Source organism: Papaver somniferum, chromosome 5 (genome assembly GCF_003573695.1).
Source record: "Papaver somniferum cultivar HN1 chromosome 5, ASM357369v1, whole genome shotgun sequence".
NCBI classification, from domain to species: Eukaryota; Viridiplantae; Streptophyta; class Magnoliopsida; order Ranunculales; family Papaveraceae; genus Papaver; species Papaver somniferum.
The window spans coordinates 13,196,328-13,222,977 of record NC_039362.1 but is presented as its reverse complement, the minus strand read 5'-3'; the positions used below and the strand labels follow the sequence as shown (position 1 = coordinate 13,222,977).

At 35.6% G+C, this 26,650-nt stretch overlaps 1 protein-coding gene and 1 long non-coding RNA gene across 8 annotated transcripts; both read left to right on the top strand.

The window, feature by feature from the left end:
- Window positions 1-10,338: 10,338 nt before the first annotated feature.
- Window positions 10,339-14,632, top strand: LOC113281005 (glucose-6-phosphate 1-dehydrogenase, chloroplastic-like). The gene is made up of 10 exons (XM_026529634.1): window positions 10,339-10,759; window positions 11,036-11,268; window positions 11,390-11,484; window positions 11,614-11,728; window positions 12,236-12,441; window positions 12,530-12,679; window positions 12,767-12,887; window positions 12,979-13,208; window positions 13,407-13,607; window positions 13,966-14,632. Exons 1-10 carry the CDS (start codon window positions 10,573-10,575, stop codon window positions 14,225-14,227), a joined length of 1,800 nt encoding a protein of 599 aa, XP_026385419.1. The 5' UTR covers window positions 10,339-10,572; the 3' UTR covers window positions 14,228-14,632.
- Window positions 14,633-19,239: 4,607 nt separating this feature from the next.
- LOC113281004 lies at window positions 19,240-25,091 on the top strand. 7 transcript variants are annotated; one of them, XR_003325879.1, is made up of 9 exons: window positions 19,240-19,535; window positions 19,734-19,834; window positions 20,109-20,243; window positions 20,393-20,556; window positions 20,759-20,852; window positions 21,091-21,171; window positions 21,964-22,132; window positions 23,567-24,406; window positions 24,696-25,091. It is a non-coding gene; the product is annotated as an uncharacterized LOC113281004 (long non-coding RNA). The 7 variants fall into 7 exon arrangements; XR_003325880.1 differs by having other exon boundaries at window positions 19,240-19,834; window positions 23,567-23,806; window positions 24,267-24,406; XR_003325877.1 differs by having other exon boundaries at window positions 19,240-19,834; window positions 23,567-23,806; window positions 24,174-24,406.
- Window positions 25,092-26,650: the final 1,559 nt, after the last annotated feature.

Here is a 26,650-nt window from a genome sequence, read left to right as displayed (position 1 = left end):
TAAGGCAAAACCCTGATTTGAAGACTATACAAAGGAGACATCTAGCATTGGTCAAAACCAATCCCCACACGTCTGTGTGATACTAGTGCTCTCGCTAGAGTCGATTCTCCTCTAACCTTTGGTTTTTTTCTCTAAAACCAGGTTAACGACTTAAAGACTTCATTGGGATTGTGAAGCAAGACCGATACTACTTTTATCATAGTTGTGTGATCTGATCTTGCATCTTATATCGTACGAGTACAATCTTATTGATTGGCTTGAGATCGTGAGAGTTCTCCGATAGGCAAGATAAAGAAGTCACAAACATCTTCGTCTCACTGTTTGTGATTCCTCGACGTCCTCTTGTTTATACAAGTAAGACTGCTGAGAGGTGATTGCTTAATCTAGGCTGTTCTTCGGGAATATAAGACCGTATTATCAATTGGTTCCTGTTCACCTTGATTTCATATCATAAGACGGAACAAAAACCTAGGGAGACAGATTTATCCTTTGATAGATTTTTCTGTGTGAGACAAATTTGTTTATTATCAAGTCTGTGATTTTGGGTTGCAGCAACTCTTAGTTGTGGGTGAGATCAGTTAAGGGAATCAAGTGTGCAGTGTCCTGCTGGGATCGGAGGCGTAGGGAGTACAACTGTACCTTGAATTAGTGGGAGACATATTGGGGTTCAACTATAGTCCAGTCCGAAGTTAGCTTGGAGTAGGCTAGTGTCTGTAGCGGCTTAATACAATGTGTATTCAATCTGGACTAGGTCCCTGGTTTTTTCTGCATTTGCGGTTTCCTCGTTAACAAAATTTCTAGTGTCTGTGTTATTTCTTTTCCGCATTATATTTTTTATATAATTGAAATTATATAGACTGTGTGTTAAAGATCATCAATTGGAAATCCGAACTTTGGTTGTTGATTGATATTGATTGATCCTTGGACATTGGTCTTTGGTACCGTCCAAGTATTCCTTGTGTTTGATTAGGACTCGTTGATTTCTATTAGCTTGAGTAATATCAAAAACAAGAGAGGGATATTAACTCCTTGAGATACTTTTATCTAGATTGAGTCTGACTGTCTAGTTGATTCTCTAGCAAAGTATTTCGGAGTTAGTCCATACAGATTTCTAAGCGAAATATTAGGTGGTGTTGTTAGACCCCCGCTTTTCAATAGGGGTTATCTTGTATCTTTATAAACTCCTTGATGAATGCATTTAGTTTCGACTATATGATTGCATCTAAAAAAGTTGATATGTACTTTCTTTTGGTAGAAGTGTCTTTATGGAAATTTCATTAGGATCCCACTAGTTTTCATACCTTTGCCAATTTTATTGAAAAAAAGGGGGAATCAATGTGTAGTTCACACTACAAACACATAAGGTTTTCGGATCTTTTTGTAAGGGGAGTTGCTTTCATGTGAGATGAAGTATTGACTAAGGGAGAGTGATACATATCACCATAGTATTCTTGTCGAAGTTGTGATAAATTGAACTTTGATGTTGTGTAATAATACTATGACATTGTATAACAATGATTGAAAGCTATTGTTTTCTCATTTTTGTACGGATATGGATCTTCAACTACGATGATGCTGAATTGAATACCTTTGGAATCATTGGAGTACTTGGAAGTTACGAAGATTTCGAGTAATATTGAAGAACCAAGGAGATCAAGCATGTGGATGAGAAGCTGCAAAGTTTATTTACTTTGTATTCCATTTTGTTACTAAAATTGACAAGGGGGACATTATTAGAGCACTGCTCGGTCGAACTCGCAAGCATTGCTATCTCAAGCTTGTTTGTCAAGTTTAGTTGCCAAAACTATAAGTCGTGATTTCTAGTCTACTTATAGCAAAGTCTCGGACTAAGATAGTAAGCATAGTTGAGTTCTAGACTCCACGACGTTCATCATGCAAAGACGAAGAACTACTCAGGGAACTAGTGGAACTTTATCGATAAAAAGGTATGTGGAGACTTGAACTTATCTATCACTCAAAAGTCTATCTATTTTATCTCCTATCTTGAGACAAAAGTCGTATTGCTATGTCGACTTCGATTATACACATTTGCTATTTGGAGCCGATTTTATCTCGCTTATCTATTTCTCGAAATATGTGTTGGTAAGATTTCGCTTTGGCCAAGTTCATCTTTACTCGTGACTAAAGTCATGTTGATTATTTCAATAATTTGAAAATCCCTTTGATGAAAAATAGTTTCTAAATAACAACTATATAACATCCTCTAAGAAAGTTTCAATGATTGAAATGAGAGTTTAGAACACGTAACCATATTTGGATATAAGCATAGTGTGTTTTCACATTTGTGTAAAAGTCCAAAACCGGGAACCCAAAGTATGCGTACTCGTACACGTACTGGCGGTTGTTGGAAATCCGGGACAGTATGCGTACCCGTACGCGTACTGGCGGAAAGTTCACGTCCGTGAATTTCAGCTGGAGTTTGGAAGTGAAAACAAACTCAATCCAGTTACTTAAGTACGCGTACCCGTTTGCATACTTAGGTAGGTTACTTTCTAAAATCGGTTTGTTCATGAACTAAAATATTTATATATTAAGCAATGCAATCTTTGCAAACCAGAGCTATAATGTTCATGAATCAATTCGAGTGAATCAAAACCGATTTTGCTTTTATTTTTTCTTATATACTTCTATGAGATCTAAGCAATTGAACAACTCTCTAACTAGTTCATTTTAGTCATTTGAACTAGTTATGATGAAGATGAATAAGGTTGATATGAAAGTGATCATATGGCTAACCATTGGTTAACTATTGTTGAACCAACTAGGTGTACACGTTTAGGTACTTTTACTCAAACTTATATGAAGTTACATTTCATTTGTGTATAACAAGCCAAGTTCGATCTAACGGTTGAAAGATATTAGCTTGAATCTAATCAGGTTTTCATCTAACGGTGAATATTGAATGCTTTGTTACCAAGATAACTTAGATTGCAAACCCTGATTTGGAGACTATATAAAGGAGAATTCTATCAACTGGGAAACCTAATCCCCACACCTCCTGTGTGATACTAGTTGTGTAAACTAGAGTCGATTCTCCTTTAACCGTAGGTTTCTCTTGAGACCCTGTAGGTTAACGACTTGGGGGCGAGGTGTAAGAAGGTGGAGAGGTGAAAGAAGATGGGGTGGCGAGGATAGGGGGTTGTCTTATAACAGTATCAGGCAGAAGCCGCACAACAGTAGGATGCATGATGGGTATGGTGATTAAAAGACTGATTGTTTTGAGAATGGGTTTAATGATTATTGCAAAAAGTTTTTACTGAAGGGAATGGATGAATTTCTGGGTTGTTTTAGGTGAGTCTGAGATATGGTTCACTGAGTTTTCATGGATATTTATCCTAGAAACTGGACAAACATCAATATTCATGGGGTACGAGTCTGACTCAACAATATTAGGTAGTGCAGAATGTCTCTCCGTCCAATTCTGAATAGGCTTTGAATGGTTTTCCTTCTTCTTAGACTTGGACTTTTTTTTCTGGATTTTTTCTTTTTCGATTCTGAACCATGATGAATTGTCTTCCGTTCAGCATATTTGAAGAAATCTTTCTTGACCCGCAAGTCAGGCGCCGAAGAATCTGCAGATATACCTAAGTCTTGAATAGATCCAACCAAGCTGCGAGATTGATGCTGAAAATTACCTTCCACAGTGCGAGATTCATTGTAGGATTTGTGAAGCTAGATTTTTGGGATGACTGATATTCAGAACTGTGAATTTTGAATTTTCTGGCGACAAAGGTTTAAGGTTCCGATAGTTAACTGGTGCTCCGACGATGAAAATATTTGCATTGAATATTCCAGTTTCCGTTACCAAAGAGACAGCTCTAGGAATATTATTAATTCCCCCTTGGGTTCCTGATATTCATCCTGATGGCAGTGAGATCTTGCATCTTCAATTATGATGGATTTATAAACAAAATATCACCACAAAACTTACCCAAAGAATGAATTACTTCTGATGACCAATATTGAGAAGGCACCCTAAAGATTTCAATGTTGAAATCTGTGTTTAATTTTGTACTAGATTTCCATAAATGATTGTTCCATCTAAACACAGATAAGTCCACATTTTCAAAAGAAAAACATCAAATCAAGAGCAAAATCAGTTGCAGAAGCTTCGTCAACATGAAAAATATCTTGGCAGGAGTTGATTGGAAAAAACGTTAAAGGGATTTTACGTTGAATCTTAGCATGAAGAGCTTGACCAATTATATCCCAAGTGTTAATTGGTATTGGGGATGAGATGAAAAAAGCATTTTCCCATTTTCCTAAAGAATGATGATTTCCCAGCTCCTTAATATTAATAGTTGCAGTCTGCCGAGAGGTTACGATGTGGATAGAAATGGCAAAACTATCACAGAAAAAAGGATATTGTTTTGAAGCTTTTGGTATTGGTCGATTAGGTTTAGAGATTGGATGATTTTAGGTCAATACTTGAACATAAGACCGGGTAAAATTGTTCTTTGTGGGATGGACATTAAGATATGTTGATGGATTTAACTTAAGAATTTCTCCTAGTGTAGATGCAAATTGTTAGAGCATAACTCGGTTGAACCCACCAAGCGTTGGTATGTCAAGTTTGGTTATCATATCTTAGTGAACCAAAACTCATTTAAAGAGGCGCTTGATTATTTACTAGAGTCAACTTCGTATAGGTTAGCTTGAAAGTATTAGGATATGAGACATTACAAGTATTACGTGAAGACTTGAAGAATGTGAAGAAGTAAGGAGCTACAACGATGACATCATCCTTCCACTTAAGGTTAGTAATATTTGACTTGAACTGTTTCATTCCCTAACGTATCTTTCAAGTCGTGCTTACTGAAAACATGACTGCGAAGCTGTGAATGATTATACTCTAGTTAGACGTAGTATTAAGGAATACAATACGAAGTATAACGTTTATCTTTTGAACTTCGTATATAAGACATCGGCATAATCGTATGAATGCTATTGTGATTATGTATGGGTATGGGTGAAGTTTTCGTCCTAGGAAATAATTATTTACATTCGTTTAAAGGAAGTACAATTCATAAACTTTTTTTATGAATCGAAAGGGAAATCGCGAGGCTTATTGGTATTGTTGTTCATTGCAAATCTTTGGATTACCAATATTGTGTTTAGTATAACAGCTCATGACTTGCTTATGTTCTTGGTAAAACTATTCACAAGGCTTGACTTTTGTATTGGTATGACTTTTATTAGTGAAACCGATCTTAAGTAATCACCTGAGATGGTATGATCGATTTGTTGTAATTGGTATGATGATTAATATTTTTGATTGTGGTTGTTGTAGTAGTAAAGATTCGAACTCTAAGACTTGTTAAGATTAATTTTAAAGGAATAAAATAGAGAGTTACTGGGTCTAGGATTCGACCAAACTCATATCAATAGGTTCAATTATTCATTCTCAAACAATTATCGCTCGACAAATAAAACAATATCGACTCTTATTCTTGCCAAGGTAGATTCTCCAAACATTAATTATAAATCGTAAGCATGGGACATCAAACATCTAAGCAAGCATGATCCATCTAATAAAATAATAACTAATTTTTTCAAATCATAATTCTATTTTAATTAAGTGCAAAAGTCAAATAGAAAATAAAACAAATTCACCCAACTATGAAGTCCGGCTTCCTCCGTCGACCCAGTGTTGGGGTTTAGCTCCACATGGTGAAAACACTCTCAAAATAATATTTCATTGCTCAAAAAGGTGTTTACAAGGAGAAAAGGTATATAACAGGGCTTTTGTAACAGTTATAATTGTTACAGATACAACAATAAACTGTTACCGACGATGTAGCTTCTACGACTGTCACTATGTGTCGCAACCACTGTAGATATACGACCCAATGCTAAGTGTCGTTGTCACTGTTGGAAAACAACTGTCTTTGCAAGTCTATTCTTCATTCTTCACTGTTTTTCTGCTGCTGCTGTAGATTTTTCTACAGCAATTCTCTCGACTCTGTAGCCTCCCCCAATCACTCGATGCCCTTCTTTGGAATGCCAACAACCTATTTATACTTCACAGGCGCATCAAATCTCTGTGCAGTTACTCCAAATATTCGACAGTAAATAGAAAATATTTTCTTCATTTTTCTTTCCATGCTACGGGATTTCCTTCCCACTTTCTCTCTTTCACGCGTCTGATATTTGAGTAGACACCTCATTGAGTGGTAAACACACGCCAAACTTCGCCTAATAATCCCGAGTCATACTCCAAACTCTATTTTCATGAGGCAAACATATAACTTCCCTGTTTTATAAAATCCACGTACACATCCCTTGTTTTATGTTTCTAAGCCTCATATCAATCCTGTTTTGACTAAAAAGGATATTCCCAACTAATTCCAGCGATTAAATCTCCACCGAACTCCTCCAATATCTTCACAGAATCTCGCAATTAACTCCATCCCCTGCTTTCTTCAAACCTTCGATTTTAACCAATTCTGGTTGGTTCAAGCAGCCTTACCAACTCTGTTAGGCCCAAAGGAAGATACCCAAACAATTTCAGCCATTGAATCTCCCTAGAACAGCTCCGAAATCAAAACTCTAATTCCGGCAGTTCAATAACCAGTTTTCCCGCCAATTTATGTTCTTCCTGTTTTCATCAATCCGTGATTATCCAGCCCATCTTAACTGATTTAGAGCACATTACCATCCCTGTTTAGGTTCTAGGAACAAACCCATTTGATTTCAGCGCTTTAATCTCACCCAAACACCTCCAAAACCGAAACCCTAATTCTGTTCCATTGAAAACCAGTTTTTCCCGCCATTTTTCAAATTCAAAAGGAAGAAGATGACCTCCCCCTTATCCTGGTCTGGTGTCACTTTAGCAATAGGTGTTGAATAGTAAAGAAGGCGCCCCTTAGTTATTGAGGTGCCCTTTAACCAACAGTGAGAGTCCGAATAACACGTGTCCTTCGGGGTGCAAAAACCACTTTTCGAGCAACTTTCTCCATAAGAGCTTATTTCCTTGAAAAGACTTAAAACTATTTTATTAGAGAAATAATGAGTCCTAGCCAATGTATTTATGGGTTAAAATGCGTCGCACTTTCGTGCTTATCATATGACCAACTCTAGACATTGGGGACCGATCCTAGGAAGAGGTGCAACCGATCATAAAAGGGGAATCGATCCTTGTAAGAGGTGCAACAAGTTTTTAGTAATTGGGGAACTGATCCTATTAACATGTGCAACAAATACAATTTAGATATCATATATATGTGGGAACCAATCCTAGTACCTAATCAACCAAGTTTTGGTAACTAGCGTGACTAATTCTAGTACCCACATGGAGGTAGAACCGAAACTTGTTTTGGTAGAACCGTGAAACCCATGATTTGTGATTTGATAGGATAATCAATCACATAGTTCTTGGAAGTCAGATGAACCAATTCTAAACTTGTTTGGAAGTGTGGAAAATCGGTTCCAAGATTGTAAATATGAAAAAGAATTTACAAAGTAAAGATGTCGACATACTTTGAACATGTGCAGTAACTCTTATCTTTTATTGTTCAAAGATATTCCTTAATAGCTAAAGGAGAATCCCGGATCGAAATAAATTGAGATTTTTTTAATTAAGGTTTTTAGTTATATATGCTTTTAATTTCCAGCAATTAAAATGCATATCTTTAGAAAATAAAAATTAGCAATGTGCATTTACTAGTTGGACATTTTCTACTGAGATTTTGGTCATTAATTGGAAAGAGCATTTCCAGGAATTATGAAAATCGATTTGGTGTTTATTGCATATCTTTGAGAATATTCGGTTTTGGAAATTCCTTGGTGTCCAAACTTCCTTGGTCTATAAATATTAAAGTTTGCATTTCAAGCGAACTAATTCTCAGAGACAACAAAACTACCTAGTTGTGTTGTTACTGGTGGAGCCGCCTATTCGGAGAGGAAAGTACCATAATTAGGCGAAATCTCTTACGACCGCTCGGTTTAAAGACTTCTTTGGGATTGAGAAGCTCTATTAGTACCGTTGGTGGGAAACTAGATAATTGCAATTTATTATTAGTTTTCGATTGATTTGATTGACTAACGGTTGTTGAACTTTGATTGCACCTAGTTTGTTTATGCTTGAGTATCTTCTCTTCTGATATAAGATTCGCTCAAACTAGATCGAAGTTTCGACGGGGATCTTTAGACTGTTTGTAGTTCTAAAGACGTATTGTGATAATCCATTGTTAATAAACTCCGTTCTATGTGTGATTGATCACAAGAGATTCAAGTTGATTGTGTGCAAGTGTTTATTGAAGATCAAAGATGATTTGAAGACAACGAAAATATTTGGGTTCATAATCTTTGGTGTGCACAAAACTTGTTTCGGCTGAAAAGGATCCAACTATAACCGGTTTATCTTTGTGATAGATTTGATTGATTAGTTGAGTAGATCGGCATCAATACAATTCTTTGTGATTCAAAGTATTGATTGCAAAATATTGACAATTACTTTGGTAATTGTTATTTGACCTGACTAAGGAGTTTATTGGGATAAACGGAAGAGCCTTTTATCAAACTCATATCACGTGGTTGAAAAGAGATGTTACTGAACAGATTTATTGTTCCTTTACTGTTTGGAATACGAACCAAAGGAATTATTCCAAGTGCGTGACTTATTGCAAGTTGGAGGCGCAGGGATACAGACGGAACTAGGTGAACTATAGGTTTAGTTGCTTGGTCTCAACTATACGAAGTTGGTTTAGATTTTATATAGCGGCTTAATCCTGCGAGTATTCAATTCTGGACAAGGTCCCGGGGTTTTTCTGCATTTGCGGTTTCCTCGTTAACAAAATCTTGTTGTGTCTTTTACTTTTCTATTTCAGCAATTATAATTATTTTATTATAATTAGAAGTAAAATACACAAACGTTAATTCCTATTTACTTGATAGCAATCTTATTGTGTTTGGTTAAGTCCGAACCTTTTATCAAGTAAACATACTTCATTGTTGTATTGTCTCGATCTTGTATCCATAGTCAATCACACAAGTTATCTTGTTGTCGTATTGTCTCGATCTCGTATCCATAGACGATCACACGAAGTGTGAACCGATTAGTTGTATTGTCTCGACTCAGTCCATAGACAATCACTTTCGGAGAAGGACTTATAGGTGGAATTTTTTTAGATTGAGGTATATTTGGGTACCCTCGTCTTTTCACAAATGAAAACCATCCTTCAATACAATTTCCAGAAGGAATATAAAATGAAACAGGATTATCTTGGGGGTTTGGTATGGATACGAAAATAAATAGATAATATTCATTTGTTTTTGATCGGTGATAAAATTCATTTTTATTAGACTGTTTGTGGACCATGAACCAGATCTTGTTGTCTTCATGTTTCCAACTCTTCCTAGCAGCGTCTCCGTTCTTAACAACTTCAAAAACTATGTTGTGTAGACATTTGGAAAGAGGCAAAGAAAAAATACCTTGAGCTGAACTGTTAGAATAGAATTCAGTCAAGATGACGGGTGAGGAAGGAATGTGTTTTCTGAAAATAAATCTGAAGAACTTACGATCAATTTTTGAGTAACGATGTTCAGGATGCATGATTATGGAAAAACCTAAAGGAAACTAAGAAAACCTAAAGGGATCTATGGATTCTAAGAGGATCCAAAATCTAAGAATTCGAAAAAATGCAGTGATCGGAGAATGGAGATAGGGGATGAGGAGAGAGAAAGGTCGTTGTACTGACATATGTAGGTTTGGCCACAACCGAGAATAATTATGCATATGTAATCTAGTCTTTAAAACTTTAAGTTTATGTAATTGATTTAGTTCTCCCTTTTTAATGTAACCTTTTTTATTTGAAAAAGAAAATATATCGTAGGGTTTGTCTTCGAAATTCATGTATTAATACTGGTCATGAGTCCTGCAATATACTACTTATTTTTGTGATACGAAATATAATTCATATATCTCGTATGTTCAATGTATTTGATAATGTTAATAATGTATTCTTGTACAATGTGATTACAAGGATGTAAATACCATCTGAATTCAAAAGAAAGGATAGAAAAGAAACTCCATATCGTCAGTCACTTGTGACTTCGTGAGCCCCTATTGATGGGAACAATCTTCCTCTTACACACTGTTAAAGGGTTTCAAATCAGAACCAAATCTACATAGAAGCTAGCGCCTAAAGATAACAGTCACCATGGTCCAATTGCTGATCGGCAATTGCCAATTGACATCCTACACAGCAAAACTAACAACATCCTACATATTTCACGTTAAGGGGCACCTATGGTACACAATAGCAGAAGGCATATAAGCCAATGACCTAATTTAACAAACAAACAGTTCTACAGAGCTCCTGCATTTTAAAACTGAATTAAACTTTGTCCCTTCTTCTCTTCTCAATTAATCAATCAAGTAACCAACCTTTCGAGGATCTCAAGGGCCTTAAACCTTCGATGCCTCCAAAGCTCTCCTCTTTTCCTCTCTCTCTTTAGAAATTTCAACTCCTTATTAAAACAGAGCAATTGAAACGTACCATTTTGAAACAGAGCACCTGCAACAACCCCTTTCTTAATCTTAATTCAATAATGGCAGCCCTTTCTTCATCAACTTGTTATTCATCTTCGTCATCATCCTCACTCTATTCTCCTTCTTCTTCTTCATCTGGGAATTATGTACGCAGTGTATCAATTTCTTCAGTATCTAAGAGATTCTTACCTAAGAAGATCTCTTTATCATCACCTCGATATTGGAATGTTGTCAACATGCAAGATGGTTGGTATTTTTCTTTATTTTTTGAGATATGTGTTCTCTTCAAAGTTTCCATTTTTAGCTGATTTTAGGTGCATTTTGAATCTGGGTTTTAATAATTTTCCATCTAATTTAGTGTTTTCTAATCCGGGTTTTATTAATTTTCGTCAATTTTTTTGTTTTTGAATCTGGGTTATTGAAAAAGGCATCAGCTTCATGAAATTTGTTATGTGGTGTTAGGTTTAATTTGTGGAAAGAAGATTAGATTGGTGCTAATTAGGTTAATTAAATGGTTTTTAGGTGCAGTGACTGCTAAAACAACACCATTACTTGAAAATGTAATTCCTGTCAAGGAGGAAAAAGCGAAAGTGGGTGGTTTATCAGTGGAAGAAGAAATACTTAATGTTGTTGGTTCAATTCCCGATGAAAATGAGACAGTTAGTATCACTGTAGTTGGAGCTTCAGGTGACCTTGCTAAGAAGAAGATATTTCCTGCCCTTTTCGCACTTTATTACGAAGATTGTTTACCCAAGGTTCGGCTTTTTTTGTTAAAACTCGATGCATCCTAAGTCTAGTAACTCTAGTTTGTTGTAGACTTGAAAGTGTTTCGATGCAATTTGAACTGAATGTGTGTATGTGGTTCTGTAATTGTAGCATTTCACTGTGTTCGGATATGCTCGGAGTAAGATGACTGATGAGGAACTACGAGACATGGTTAGCAGGACTCTTACTTGCAGAATTGATAAAAGGTCTGTAATGTCTACGGATTGCATTCTTGTCAAGGTTGTGGGTTCGACTTCTTATATAAGTTTGTTGAAAGATAATGAGTTTGCTGTGGTACTTTGCTGTATTTAATGAGAATACCTTTTGGATTTCAGGGAGAACTGTAGTGAAAAGATGGAGCAGTTCTTAGCAAGATGCTTCTACCATTCTGGTCAGTATGACTCGGAGAACAATTTCAAGGAGCTAGACAAGAAGCTGAAGGAGCATGAGGTAATGTAATGGTGTTTTATTGTTCTTATGTTTAAGTTTAATAAATGAATAACTCGGCATCTAAGTGTTTGGTCCCACTACTGTCTCCTTGCTCTTCGGTAAGACTACTTTTAATGTATGTTAAGTGACATAGGTTTTATGGGCATATGTTTAGTTTTGTACAACTAATGAGTGATAAGATTAATTTGCTAGGAGTTTAAACTTTAAAATTGCAACTTAGCTGTTGGTTGTTTAATATAGGTGTTGTTCTTTTGTCTTTATGGGATGAGACATATCTGGAAGTAGTTTTAAACTGTCCTGGATTGAAATTCCTAGCAACTTTAGTGTTTCAATTTCTATATTACTGAGGGAAAATGTTACTGTTGTACTATGGCATGCCTTTCATTTTACATAATAATGAAATTGGGAGAAAGAATGATGAAATTGCTATAGCTTGTCGCTATTTTGGTTCTTCGTCTGTGGTGTGTTCTAGTTTCATAAATTGACATTGATAAATTGGTTAATCAGGGTGCAAGGGTTTCAAACCGTCTTTTCTATCTATCGATCCCTCCAAATATATTTATAAATGTTGTAAAATCTGCAAGCTGCTCAGCATCTTCATCTAATGGCTGGACTAGGGTCATTGTTGAGAAGCCCTTCGGCCGAGACTCTGAATCCTCTGCTGCTTTAACAAGAGGCTTAAAGGAGTACTTAGTGGAGGATCAAATTTTCAGGTTGGGGCAAGCCAGACTTGAATTTATTTTTTTCTCTTTCACGAGGAATTTGATCTCTAACATGAGAACTGTGGTATTTTGTTTGCAGAATTGATCACTATTTGGGGAAGGAACTAGTGGAAAACCTTTCTGTTCTTCGTTTCTCCAATCTTATCTTTGAACCTTTATGGTCAAGACAATACATAAGGAATGTTCAATTTATCTTCTCAGAAGACTTCGGTACTGAAGGACGAGGAGGGTAAGCTGAGATTTTGAAATGGCTTGAACTGGGTTTTGTTTTATTAAAATAGTTCATGATCATTTTCAATGCTTCTGTCTTGTTCAGGTACTTCGACAGTTATGGTATTATAAGAGACATTATGCAGAACCATCTGCTTCAAATATTAGCCCTTTTCGCCATGGAGACTCCTGTCAGTTTGGATGCTGAAGACATCAGAAATGAAAAGGTACCAATTGGTCCAATTCACATTAACCTTTGCTTTTACAGTATGGAATGTTTTGTACTCGCTTGCTGCTAACTTGAGTGGTATGTCTTAGGTAAAAGTTCTACGCTCAATGAGGCCTTTGCAACTTGACAACGTGGTGGTTGGACAGTATAAGAGTTGCACTAAGGGGGGTATTAACTATCCAGGCTACACAGATGATGAGACAGTACCTAAAAATAGCATAACCCCGACATTTGCAGCGGCTGCACTCTTTATAGATAATGCCAGATGGGATGGAGTTCCCTTTTTAATGAAAGCTGGGAAAGCCTTACATACTAGAAGGTAACTTTCAAATCTAGATGAACCTAATGTGCCAATACTGTACCTGTATTGTCCTGAAGGTTATTCTAAGACCTATTTAAACATGAACTATACAATATTCAGGATCCATCTAATACAGCTTTAGTACCTTCACGTATCCGCACATATATTTTCTTGATCCCCAAAAGTGACATTCTTGAAATGGTTCTTTCTTCACAGAGCAGAGATCAGGGTACAGTTCAGGCATGTTCCTGGTAATTTGTACAAGAAGAATTTTGGAATGGACCTGGACCGAGCAACAAATGAACTTGTCATCAGAGTGCAGCCTGATGAAGCTATTTACTTGAAAATCAACAACAAAGTCCCTGGTTTGGGCATGAAGTTGGACCGCAGTAATCTAAACCTTCATTATGCAGCAAGGTACCTATCTAAACTTCTGGAACCTACAGATAGTGACATAGTTACGAACTTTGTAACTCAGGGATGATTGATTATGATGCCACTGTTAATTTGTTTTAGAGTGCTCAATCTGGTAATTTTTGCATCCTCATTTGCACATTATATAAGTGTCATCATATCTCCTGGACTTCCTCCTTAAGCTGATGTTAAATGATTGCCCTCAGATTTTCCGAGCTTTTAAGTTAATATTGGTTAAGAACATTTCTGTAAGAGAAGTGCAATAAAATTGTAACCCACATGTAGCTACCATATAATATCGTCTAATTTAAGTGACTGTCCTTTTGGTATACTAATGGGCATTTTGTGTTGGTATTCATAGATACTCCAAGGAGATTCCAGATGCTTACGAGAGACTGTTACTTGATGCAATTGAAGGAGAACGACGTTTGTTCATCAGGAGTGACGAACTGGATGCTGCATGGGCCCTCTTCACACCTCTGCTGAAAGAGCTAGAGGAGAAGAAGATAGTCCCTGAGTTGTATCCTTATGGTAGTCGAGGACCTGTTGGCGCTCATTATCTTTCAGCTAAGTATAATGTTCGATGGGGTGATATCAGTAGTGCAGACTGCCAGAATGAGTGAATTAGTGGTTGAGGCCACAGCATTTTTCATACAAAGCACAGTAAGAAGTTATACTCACAACGTTCGACAAGGGAAAAGTGGAATGAGAATACAGTTTTTACAGGTTGAACTTTCTCTACAAAATGGAGATTGGTGGTGTTATTAAAGGTGTAGCCGAAGATAATTTACTGAAGAATAGAGAATAGAGAACTAAATGTTCTCTTCAGATATGTAACCGGCCGGTGGCTCGATCTCTTTCTCTGAAGGTTATTGTTGTTGAATTATGTTGGTAGGCAAACATGGGAATGGATAGAAAACTTTTTTTAGCTTTTTTTCTTTCTTCTTTATAGCAGGTCCAACAAAGGGTACTTGCTTGGGTTATTTGGAGCCACCAAGAATAAATTTGAGTAGTTGTTTTTTCTGTCATTTGTTATTTTGTTTGAACACTGAATTCAATATAACAAAACAAACATCACTATGCACCAAAAGGAGGCACTTTGTTTTCTTTCAGATAGTGAAACAAGAAATGGTCCCAAAACTGATCTCATCTCTTGTCAGTGTCTGAACTCCAAAGTCAAGTAGTGAGCAAATTGAGCTTTGCAAGTGCATGATGGCTCTCTACACTCTACACAGTGCAAGTTGTGGCAAGTAACAAAGCCCATATCATATACAATGGAAATTGGAAAATTGTCATAAAATAATAAAATAAAAATAAAAAAATTGAAATTGGAATGGGACCCACAGTCCAAATTCTAAGTAGAACTGATGTGTCACCCGAAATCTGAAGCTAATAAAACCATTCCAAAATTTATTTACCTTGTCACCAGGAAATTTTCTAAATCATGGGACAGTGTTTGGGTCGGGTGGCAATTTATGTTGACAAGGTAAACAAGTTTTGGATCACTTAACAATTTCAGCTTTGTGAAGGTAAAAACTAGTAAAGCAATTGCTTGTGTATTGCGAGAACTTCATACATTACCTAAAATTTACATCTCATCAGTTGCTGTTCAATTTTTGTAAATTTCAAATTTGGGTTTCTGTCACAATATGTGGATGTTGCAATAGAAATTCCCCCAAAATCAGTTGCAAACAATCGTATCATAAATAAACACAAGGTACAATGTATCATGAAAAACAAATAAAACAATAATTATGGATCAACACTATTTGCATAACGATATTCAATAGACATAATCCTTGCAAACAAAAGATTTTAAGCTATCTTCCATCAAATATTTATATAATAGGCTTAAATTTTGTATTTGTCAAAAGTTTATTCATTCTTTTATCAATACATGCATATTGACATGCGAAAGACTTTACTTTTGAAAAGGTATGGGACAATCATAGTTCACGGACGCAAACACACATATCCCATAACAATATTGCAATATATAAAACCATAAAGACTAATACTGCAAAAATCATCCTCCAAACAAATTTAGAATTTAACCAATAAATCTAAAAACATGAAGATGAAAACGCTGGACATAGCTATGTGTAATCACAATAATGGCTATTCCAAACTCTAGTTATTCTTCTAACAAAAAAAGAAAATAAAATTCTTATTCGAAGACTTACTAGTCGTTGTAGATCTTTCTCAGAGCCTCTACAGAGAATTCCTTCTCATTATTGAAAAACTCATTGATGATGGGATCGTTCAATTCCTCCAAATCTTCAGAAATATCAGTCAACTAACTAAGTTCTCTCTTTAGCTCACACAAGGTGTTCTTTGAAAGAGGCAACATTTGTTCACAGTGAGCTATCTATTCTAAAGACGAAACAATTTGAGATTTTAAATTGTTTCTTCTATTGATGAAGTCTTTCACCATACCCCTGAAGTTATCATCAAGCTGATAAAAAGACAAGAGGTAGTTAGAGGAAAAACCTTCTCCATAATTTGTAGTCTTCACTTTCTTCACCCTTGAGGAAGAGATTCTCTTACAAAGATACACATTGATTGCTTCGACTGCATCTCTGCTTGTGATGCCTCTAGTTACTGGAGCCATGAAACTGTATCTTTTTAGGGAAGAAAGAAAAAAGTCTACAAATGAAATAAATAGACTAGTGAGCGTCTAAAACCTAAAGGAACAAGTCTTCCGTAGTTTAGAGAATCAATATCTATATTGTTAGGAGAATATTTTCTTAACAACAAAAAATACACTACTTGAGCCACAAAGACGCAGAACCCCATTTTCTCAAGTTAAAGATGAGGATGCGAACGTCTCTAACATTAGATAGAGACTTTGTGAGCCAAACACTCTCCTTGTTTATCACATAGTGATTTACCAAGGTTTGTCGTGTAAACAGAATTCCTACCTCTTTTGATTCTGGAAACACTAGTTTTATGGGAGCCACGATGATTATCCAGACTCATCTTTTGCATGTTCTTCTGCAGTTTAGAGAGATTCTTATTGATCCTTCTGAATCTCCAGCACATACTTTGAACATGATTTGCGTGTCCACAAAATGAATAGATCACTCCTTTGTCTTGTTGAGGTGCCTTCTGTTTAACACAACAGTCAACCTTTATTTTTCCCTGATCAATAAAAACAACTGGGTTAACAATGTCTGCACACTTGCTTTTAAATCTTAAACCATTAGTGTTTCCAAAGGACTTCTGACCAAATAACATTGCTGAGATCTTGTCAGAGCTTCCAGACAATCTTTGTAGATCATCTTTAAGAGTATTAATCTCTTTCTCCTTTAGAGCAATGGTTCTGGTGAATTTATCATTAAGACAGTCTATCTCAAGATTTTTCACCTGCATTAATGATTCTAGTTTCTTCACGGAATCATTAGCAGTGAAGGCTGACAAAAGATGTTCGTCACGTCTAATGCTTCTTTTTACAAATTCTTTGATCTTTTCTGTTATCAATGGTTTTTCAAACCAGATACCATCTGAACAGCATTCATCAGCACAAGATAAGGTACATGATTTACTTGTGTCAGAAACAACATTGAATGCAACAGTTTGAACAGAATTTTGATCAAAAATTCTTACTTTTCCAAAAGAAATATTTTCGGAAAGAGTGTTGAGGTTATTTCCTCCATCAATGATATACTTCTTAGAAACGTATTTGTTGACTTCAAAGGTAGTTTCTAAAATATCCCAGGCATCTTTAGACTTAGTGCAAGCAGACACATAATGCTGAAGTTCTGGGGTAATGGCCTGTCTGATAGTATTTAAGCCTTCAGAATTTTGCTTTGCAGCATGAATTTCTTCTGGACTATAACTACCAACATCCTTAGGTATAGATACATCGCCTTTTGTATTAACCGGAGGATCATAGCCATTAATAACATGTACCCATACTCGAAAGTCGTGAGCTTGAAGAAAAGCGCGCATAGCAACTTTCCACCATGGTTAATTTGAACCATCGAAGACTGGTGGTACGTTAATTGATATAGCACCTCTGTCCATAGAGTCAGATCGCTACAAACACAGACTTGTAAGATCTTAAACGTGTTTGCCTGCTCTGATACCAATTGAAAAAGTGGGGGTACAACAACCACTCCCAATATTTCGCTTAGCAATCTATATGGACAAACTCCAATATACTTTCTAGAGAATCAACTAGACAGTCAGACTCAATCTAGATAAAAAGTATATCAAAGAGTTTATATCTCAATCTTTCGATTTGATATATACTCAAGCAAATAGAAATCTGCGAGTCTTTATCAAATACTAGAGAGATAACTTGGATGGTACCAAAGACCAATATCCAAGTGTCAATCAATTTAAATCAACAACCAAAAGGTCGGATATTTTAATGATTGAACAACGCACAACCTGTGATATTTCAATTATATAACAAAATATAATGCGGAAAAGAAATAACACAGACACCATAATTTTGTTAACGAGGAAACCGCAAATGCAGAAAAACCCCGGGACCTAGTCCAGTTTGAACACACAGTGTATTAAGCCGTTATAGACACTAGCCTACTCCAAATTAACTTCGGTCTGGACTGTAGTTGAACCCCAATCAATCTCACACTGATCCAAGGTACAGTTATGCTCCTACGTCTCTGATCCCACCAGGATGTGACGAGGTGTCAAACTCGCAAATAATATTTTCTACTTTTCTTTATACTAGCAAGTAATATATGAAAGCAGATTCGTCCCAAGGGAGGTATTTGAGCAAAAGTTGTTATGCAAATACTCTTAGCAAGATTGTTTTGTTATAGAAATTCTGAAAATTGTAAAGTTGTATTCAAATATGAGATGGAATTGATTAAGGAATCATTCTCGACCACGAAACATAAACCAAATCGATATATAGCACGTTCTTTGCATTATCTTGTTACTAACAACCATAGGATAATTAGTACGCCCAACTATCCCGTTATTATCTCCTAAGCTCACCGGATACGGAAGCGCTCGACTACCGGATTCTACTTGCCAAGTTTCCTAGAGGTACGCTTACTAGTTGGGACTTAAACAAATGCCGTAAGTTTTATGAGATAAGATTGTTCCTAGTGATGAACTCAAAAGCATGAATCACCTACTAGTGTCAATTTCTACATATGAGTACTTAACAAAGTCCCATCATCAATACCTTACATATTGCTACTTGTGTTTAATTCTCTAGACAATTACGGGTCGAAAAAAATCTAAACTAGCAATAAGATTGTGACATAACTATTTAATTTTGAACTTAAACAATTAAGGAACAATCCATAAGCATTATTAGCATGGTAGAAATCGAACAATAACTAAACTTGCGAGAAAACGAGCTATTGCATATCAATCACGAGTTCATATTTCGGGCTTTGAAATCACCCTTAATCAAAGATTGTTTTAGCTACTCATAACTATGGAGTTCATCATAATCACAATCATAGTTATAAAAATAGGTGGTGTTTGTCTCCTTGATCAAAGAGTCAATCAGTGGACAGGATTTACCGAAAATTATCATCCCACGGTCGGGATCGTCCGGATTTCATTTGACTTGGACCGCTGGGAATAATAGGGGGCACACTTATTTAAAACGATGGAAAAAAAAAAAAGCAAATAAAACGAGATTTACCTTACTAAAACGATGGGAGAAAAAAAAAACAAATAATGCAAATGGTATTATACGAAAACTAATTCTTTCAAACTCATTGATCGAGTTTTCTGTCTGCTCTGAAATTCTTTCTCATTGTTTTCCCTCTTCACACAAACCCTAGACCCTTGATTTCCTGTTTGGTTCGATTGTTTGATTTTTGTTTCAATGTGTGTTTCATCAGATTTGATTTGTGTACTGAGAAACAATGGGTATTTCATCAGATTTTTGTTTCTAGGGTGAAGCCAGCTCTCAAATTTCCCGAAGTCTTCAATTTCGTAGGTTCTCCACTTTACTATCAATTAAAGCTTCATTGATCTTGGGTTTTCTGGATAATTTCTATTTAATCGTTGCAGAAGAAATATCATATGGTTCAATCATTCAAAGGGAATCAAATTTTTTTAGGTTTCTTTACAAAAGAATTATATTTTCCCGTCTAAATCTTCGTTACTTTGGCTTCCCAATCTCGATTTCAGAATTATAAAAGATTGGGTATTCAGTTGAAGATGTTACACCTGATGAAATTTAGGAGGCAGAGTTTAATCACAAAGACGATGCAGAGGAAAGGAAGAAGAAGGTAAACATGTGGAAACCCTAGAATTTTTAAATCTGTATTTTTTTTTATTACAGATTGATTAGAATCAGATTGGGTTGTTAGAGAAAAGCTTTTGTTGAATTAGTGATGCCCAGTATTCTGTCTCTTTCTGTTGTTCATGAGTTTCCAATTGATATTGATTAATTCAAGAATATTTTCTCAGTTCACTGTTGTTATTTCTATATATTGTTGTTATCAATCCTAATGATCTTGCTGATGATGAGATGCTTATCTTTGTGTTCCCTACCGGATTTAGAATTATGGAGAATTATGGAAGCTCAATGCAAAGTTTTTCTGGACTCACAGGGGTTCTATGGAGAACACAATCTTTGACCCGCAAACCTGCTGGAATGTTATACAGTACTGGAATGTTTCTATGGAGAACAACTGCGTAAGTCTCCCTCTGCTCTCTCTACCTAAGCAGTAACAAATTATCTGCTACTACGAATCTTCTCCCCTGTCGTGCAGAAGTAATGGATTCTTGCTTATCTATTTATATTTTTGAAATTTAAATATCCTTTATGCGTTTTATGTTTGCAGAATATCTAGGAAGAAAAGTTGAGCATCTTAGGAGCACTGCATTAGCTGATACATTATCCAGATGAATGATCTCTAATTATAAATTTATGACGGATAATGGAGCGAGTAGACACAGCTTATTAGCGTCTTCATTCCAGAATGAGCATTATATTGCGTAAGCTCAGGTACAATTATAATTGATAATTCTATATGTTCTTAGCCAGCTCCTGATACGTATACCTTGGGTTAGCCATGTATAAGTTCTTTTGTACATCTCAAGCATTTCTAAATAGCTATAATGTTCAACTGGAGCTACATCTCCAAGGTTTTTATTTGGGGGTTTTATGGAAAGATACTTGAATCAAGTTCAAATTTTTGTGTTTGCAGGAATACGGTTCTTCACAAAATCTTGGAGCTCTTTTGACATTATTTGGTCCTTCGAATTTTTTTGCAATTAGTTCTGGACCACGGTCAGATTAAGGTAAACGACGAATCGAGGATTCTGAATTTTGTTGGAGGATGTTCAGTTAGATATAAATATCTCCAATGCTGGAGAGATGGGAATTTTAGTATTCGGAATGGATAATGATTTATATGAGTATGATAGGGTTCTGATGTTGAAATACCTTACCTTCCATTTTGCATTCACTTATATCTAAGTCCATTGATGCTACATGATTCTTACTCTAATTTGGCTGTTACTTTTTGTCGTCAAACAGGAAATTTCCGGTGACTCTTTGATGGAACACAATCTATTTACCGCTGCAAAGTTAGACGATCAACGAAGACAAGCGTCAATGGTAAGATGTTTAAGATTAAATTTCTGGTAACCTTCAATGATAAGCTTATTCTCTTTCAATCAAGTAAAAGTAATTTTTTACTTTATTTTTATTTGTTGTGGGTAAGGGTAATTGATTTGGTGGTTTCCGGATCAATTTTTATTGATTAGTTATGAATTGCTTAATTTTAGATACTTGATCTGATCTGTTATGTGCATACATTTATATATATAATATGCTTTCTCTTTATTTCCTATTAGTTTGTGATTGCAATTTAAATCGTGTGTGGAAAGTTAGAATCGTTAGCCTCATTGGGGGTGTTATTGTTCACTCTTATTACTGTTGTCCAGAGCAAGCACCGAGCTTGCTGCTGCATATGGGGCACCTAAATAGCACACAAGCATGCTAAGATTTTAAAGTTTCACAGTTTTGTCATAAACACAACCAAAGAGCACTGTAACCCTCTGTGCGTCTTCCGCTCTTTTGATTTGGTGAGATGCCGATTATATAGTCTCGGTAAATGTATTGATGTTATAGGGTCTTTGAACCAGCAATCCCAAAGCAAACACATCCAAATCTTAACCATTAGAATAATTTTTTCCCCTCATATCGTCCTTCTGATGTGATAAATACAACAAAGTTCCATTGGCCACATACCCCCATATTTTACTCAGTCCACAACCGTCGGCCAGAGATGTTAGTATATACTTTTTCAAGTGCACTATTTTCTTTTTCGTCATTTTAATATAGTGTTCAGTATGACTTGGTATAATTCGAAAAGGAACTTGAGATGTATTTTTGTTTCCAATGCAGCATGCCTAGACTTTATAGACGAATCTCAATTATATACGACTGGCTGTGTATATCGCAACCAACTTATCTACTATTCCACCACTTCTGTATTTGGACATGCATGAATATAGATCCAATTAATCACAGATGCGGGTAGCAGTTTCCTCCACCTCCTTGAAGAAGTACCAAGGTAATCCCAACTCTTCCGTTTATACGTAGTTTGTAACTTAGTAAATATGGGTTACTGTACCATAATGTACAGTTCTGTTTTACCCTAATTTTTGTTTTTTTAATTTTCTGTTTCTACTTTGTGATCATTTTCTTTGAATTCTTTGCAAGATTTTGATTTGTTTTTTAGGTTTGGTTATAAGGTTAAAAACTGAGTAGTCTTGATCGTTTTCTTTTAAGTTTTAACCTATTCTATGTTTTGGCGCGGGGGCTCTAAAGCTTAGAGAAGGTGCAGCTGAGTCGGTGGATTCTGGGCTGGGTATATATACTCTTTATCGTTTTTTTTCTTCTGATAATTGGGTGTGTAGTATATTGAGTGAATTTTTTTTTTCTGATCATTGGGGAGGTCATGGAAAACACAAACATCTTCAGCAAACGTAAGTTTGATCATGAAAAGTTGCCTAATTTGGGTCCTTGATTCATGCATTGCTTTTTCTTATATTGCTTTCATTGCAAATTTTGAGGGTCATTCGATACATTGTTTTTGGATTCACATGTAATTCAGTTATGTTGCTCCTGCATGTATAATATAATTGGATATTATCGATGGTATTTGAGTGTATTATGCTCTCATTGCTTATACAAACTTGGACAGTTTGAAGGCATTTCTTTTGTACATGTGGTCATGCATACTATAGCAGTTTAGAAGTTAAGTACTTCCATATAATGATTTTCCTCTTTAATTGTAATACACTTGGTTCCTACATATGGCTGCTTCAAGGTAATGAGTTCGGAGGACGAATAGTGTTTGAATTTAATTTTTTAATTTTTGGTTAACTTTATAAGATTACTGATTTTTCTAAGATACAGTGGTTACTGATTTTTCTTTGACAAATAGTTACTGGGGTTTAAGGTACCTCATGGAACCTGGCAATACAGTACACAGGTTTCGAAAAAATTAGAAAGTATAGAACTTGCAATTCACAGGTGTTTCCTTTTGTTTCGCACTTTCCCATTTTTTCTGAAGCGTGCAGTAATCTAGGTTACAGAACTTAAACCCCATTTACTCACTTTTAGAGAAAAATCATAAGGCATCTTTTAGGGATCTTTTAGGGTAAGGGGGTATAGGCTTGGTAAGCACGAAAGATGACTATTAAAATTTGCTCACTTCCAATAAGCAATAGGTTACATCCTAGCCTCACATTGTTGGTATTTTGGGTAGATTGTTTAATTGGCGACTTTCACTGGACTTTGATTGTGTTGTCGACGTCTGTGTACATGTATTTTCCTGTGTTTCAGGTAGAACATTAAGGGAAGCCTCTCTCCAATCTCATTATGGTCGACAAATGCATGAATATGATATATTGTGTTTCTTCCAAATCTTGTCTGCTTAGAACTAAGTTTTTTAGACATATTGGAACCAGATAAGAATAGCCAAGTGGTGTGTACTATGCAGGAACCACATCTTGATGATTTAACGACTCACGAATCTCAACTAGATGATATGAAGGCATATGAGATACTTGGTCGTGCAGCTTCTGCTTTTGTATAACTGAGCTTTGGATTCGTCTGCATTATCACGACTAATGGGTCTTACATACCTAATGTATGTATCCTATGTTGTCTGTTTGAGGAAGATACCATCCAACTCTTCATACAATGCTCCTTTGCTCGCTCCATATGGTCTTACTGGGAGGTAATTCTTTATTCTGTCGTAGGTTTACTCTCAACTTGGAATACTGCAGGTTTGTCCACTTCGCCTGTATTGTGGTCTCTCATGTTGTCAAACATGAATGAGACAGACATTAGTCTATAGACTCTACGCAACATGCATAATTATCTGGCGAGGCTTGACAAAGGGACTACTGAAAGCAATCCATTTTGTTAACTAAATAGATTTTTTTTTTTTGTACATCCTAGATCGAGTCTGTGTTTGTCTTCGTGCATCTGGAATATTGCACATATTTAGTTGTATCCCAACAAATATGTCTTCAGTTTCATATATATAGTTGAGTTATTTGGATCCTGTCATTTATGTGCACGAGTATGAATCTGTGGCGCAGTGGTAGCGCGTCTAACTCTATGTCAAAAGGTTGCGTGTTCGAATCACATCAGATTCACTGTCTGGCTTTAACTGAGTGTTCGAATCACGTCAGGTTCCCTGTCTGGCTTTAACTGAAGTTAGATACTGGAATCTGGAGTTGGGACAGATTTGAACAATTTGGTTATATTGAGATGTACTTAATATTCTCCAAATATACAATAAAGCTGAAATATAACTGGAAGAGGAACCAAGGTACTTCTCCTCAACAATCAATTCTTTTAAAATTACTAAATTAGCTCTAGCGTGTGATTAAAGTACTCTGTCCCTATTTTTGGCAAGTCTTGAATGTTATTACAACTAACAATTATGTTTTTTTGGGAAGTTGGAAAGTTTTATAATGTTTGACATTTTCTGTACTTCTAAAAGATGTGAACTTAGACTGTTTAGGCATATTAGTTGTTTTGTCCCATCTTATATTATCTTTATGTATTTCTTTAGTTCCCTGTGCACAATGATATTAATGTTAGCTTTTTTTGTGTAGACCTGATCAACCACCCTCATGGTTTCTTCACCCATGGTAGCAAATTTTACTATCATGGTTACATATAGCAGTGAGGATGGTGGAGTACAACTTTGATGGTGATGCTGGAAAGTTGTATACTATTGTTTATAGCTAAACTCCAAAGACAGGGAGAGTGATAATGATAAAATGAATGAGACTTTTGAGAGAAAAGATGAACATGCTGATTAAAATGCAATTTATGAGAAAGAAGAAAAAAAAGACTGTATTCATTCTAGGCTCTAGCAATTACGAAGTTTGACTTTTGTTTCCTGTTCTTGATAGGAATGTGTCTACTATATTTTTGTGATGCAATACTATTGTAGCCACCCCTATTTTATGCAAGACACATGCATATGATATTTTGTTTCCTCCCAAGGTCCGTCTGTCTGAGCAAGCCGACATTGAAAATAGGCATTCCAAAATGTCGTCGTCTTTTATGCTGCCATACCGATTCACTACTTCTACGGGTAATTTCGACGTTGTTGCTTCTTTGAGTATTGTCAGTTGTTTATCCTTACCTCCACCGGATATGTTAGACAACAAAAACTTTGCACATAATCAGTGCGGTTGATGCAATTCCTCAACGAACTGAAGATATAGTTTATAAGTCTTAGCGCTAGACATATCCCTTGATACATTCAATTCTTTCATGATACAATGGTTGAGATTCTTGAGAACATCTGTGAATCATTACCCTCACAAATTACTAAATTGTATTATTGCACGAATTTAACTCTCTTTCAAGTGAGATACCTTATTTTCTAAGTACAAAAATAGAAAGGTAACAACTTGGTCGGATATGTTGCTAAGAAAGCCGGTTTGCGTAATTTAAACTTTTTAGTTTGTGGTGACTTATATGTTGCTAGAAACTAAGCCAGAATTCGTAATTTAAACTTTTCAATTTGTGGTGACTTAGATGGATCAGGGCCATCAGGCTCTTTATTATGCTATATAATTTTGGGCAGCAAACATCTTTTGATCAAAGAAAGGAATAAGTTAGTGTAGTCTTACTTTTACAGTGAATACATTACACTGGGTCGTCAACACTTCTCATTCATAAACCACACAAATGATCAATGACAAAAAAGGAAACTCTCTGCAAAGCTTTGTTTGTAAAATTGACATTTTTTAACAGTAAGGATAAGCTTAAAGAAAAAGAAAAGACACACCAAAGATAATTTACAAAGTTTTGACTATCATATTGGCGTTCTGTAATAGGGTTAAGAACATATACGGTGTTCTTCACCTTATGATATTTTGTTTTGTAAGAAGCGTACGATGCAAGTAAAAAACATAGCATCCATTAAAATTACTAATAATTTTAAAATTTCGGTTATACAACATCTAAATAGGAAAAAAATACAAAGAATAGATATTGGATTTCAAGCATTATATGCAGGTTTTGATTACAAAGATATCGTATGCAATCTAGGGACACAGTATTTATTCAATGAAAGCAACAAAGACGAACAAGGAAAAAGAAATTATACAAGTTGAATGAGAATGCAATCAAAGTGCTCATAACTTTAGACAACTCGATAAAAGAAACACGGTATTATAAATACACAGTAAAACAAAATAAAATGCATAGAAAGATATAATTTATGGGGTGACATATATATATTGGTTTACGACCAAAACTTGATGGAGAAGATAACGATGGAGTATGATTTTTCATTTTTATATGTATGGTTTACGACCAAGAAAGAAGTTGGATATGTATGAAATAAACAAAAAAAATCTTATTCTAGGAGAAACTCACTTCTCCGCCTATACATTGGGAACATAAGGAGTATGCTTTTTCTTTTTTATAATATAGGTATGTGTTGTTAATTATGTAATTGATGTCCATGTGCAGTATAGTATTATGTGACAATGTGATTTTGTAGGGATGTCATCTGCCCAAAAAGCACGTCGTGAAAAAGAAGCACAAC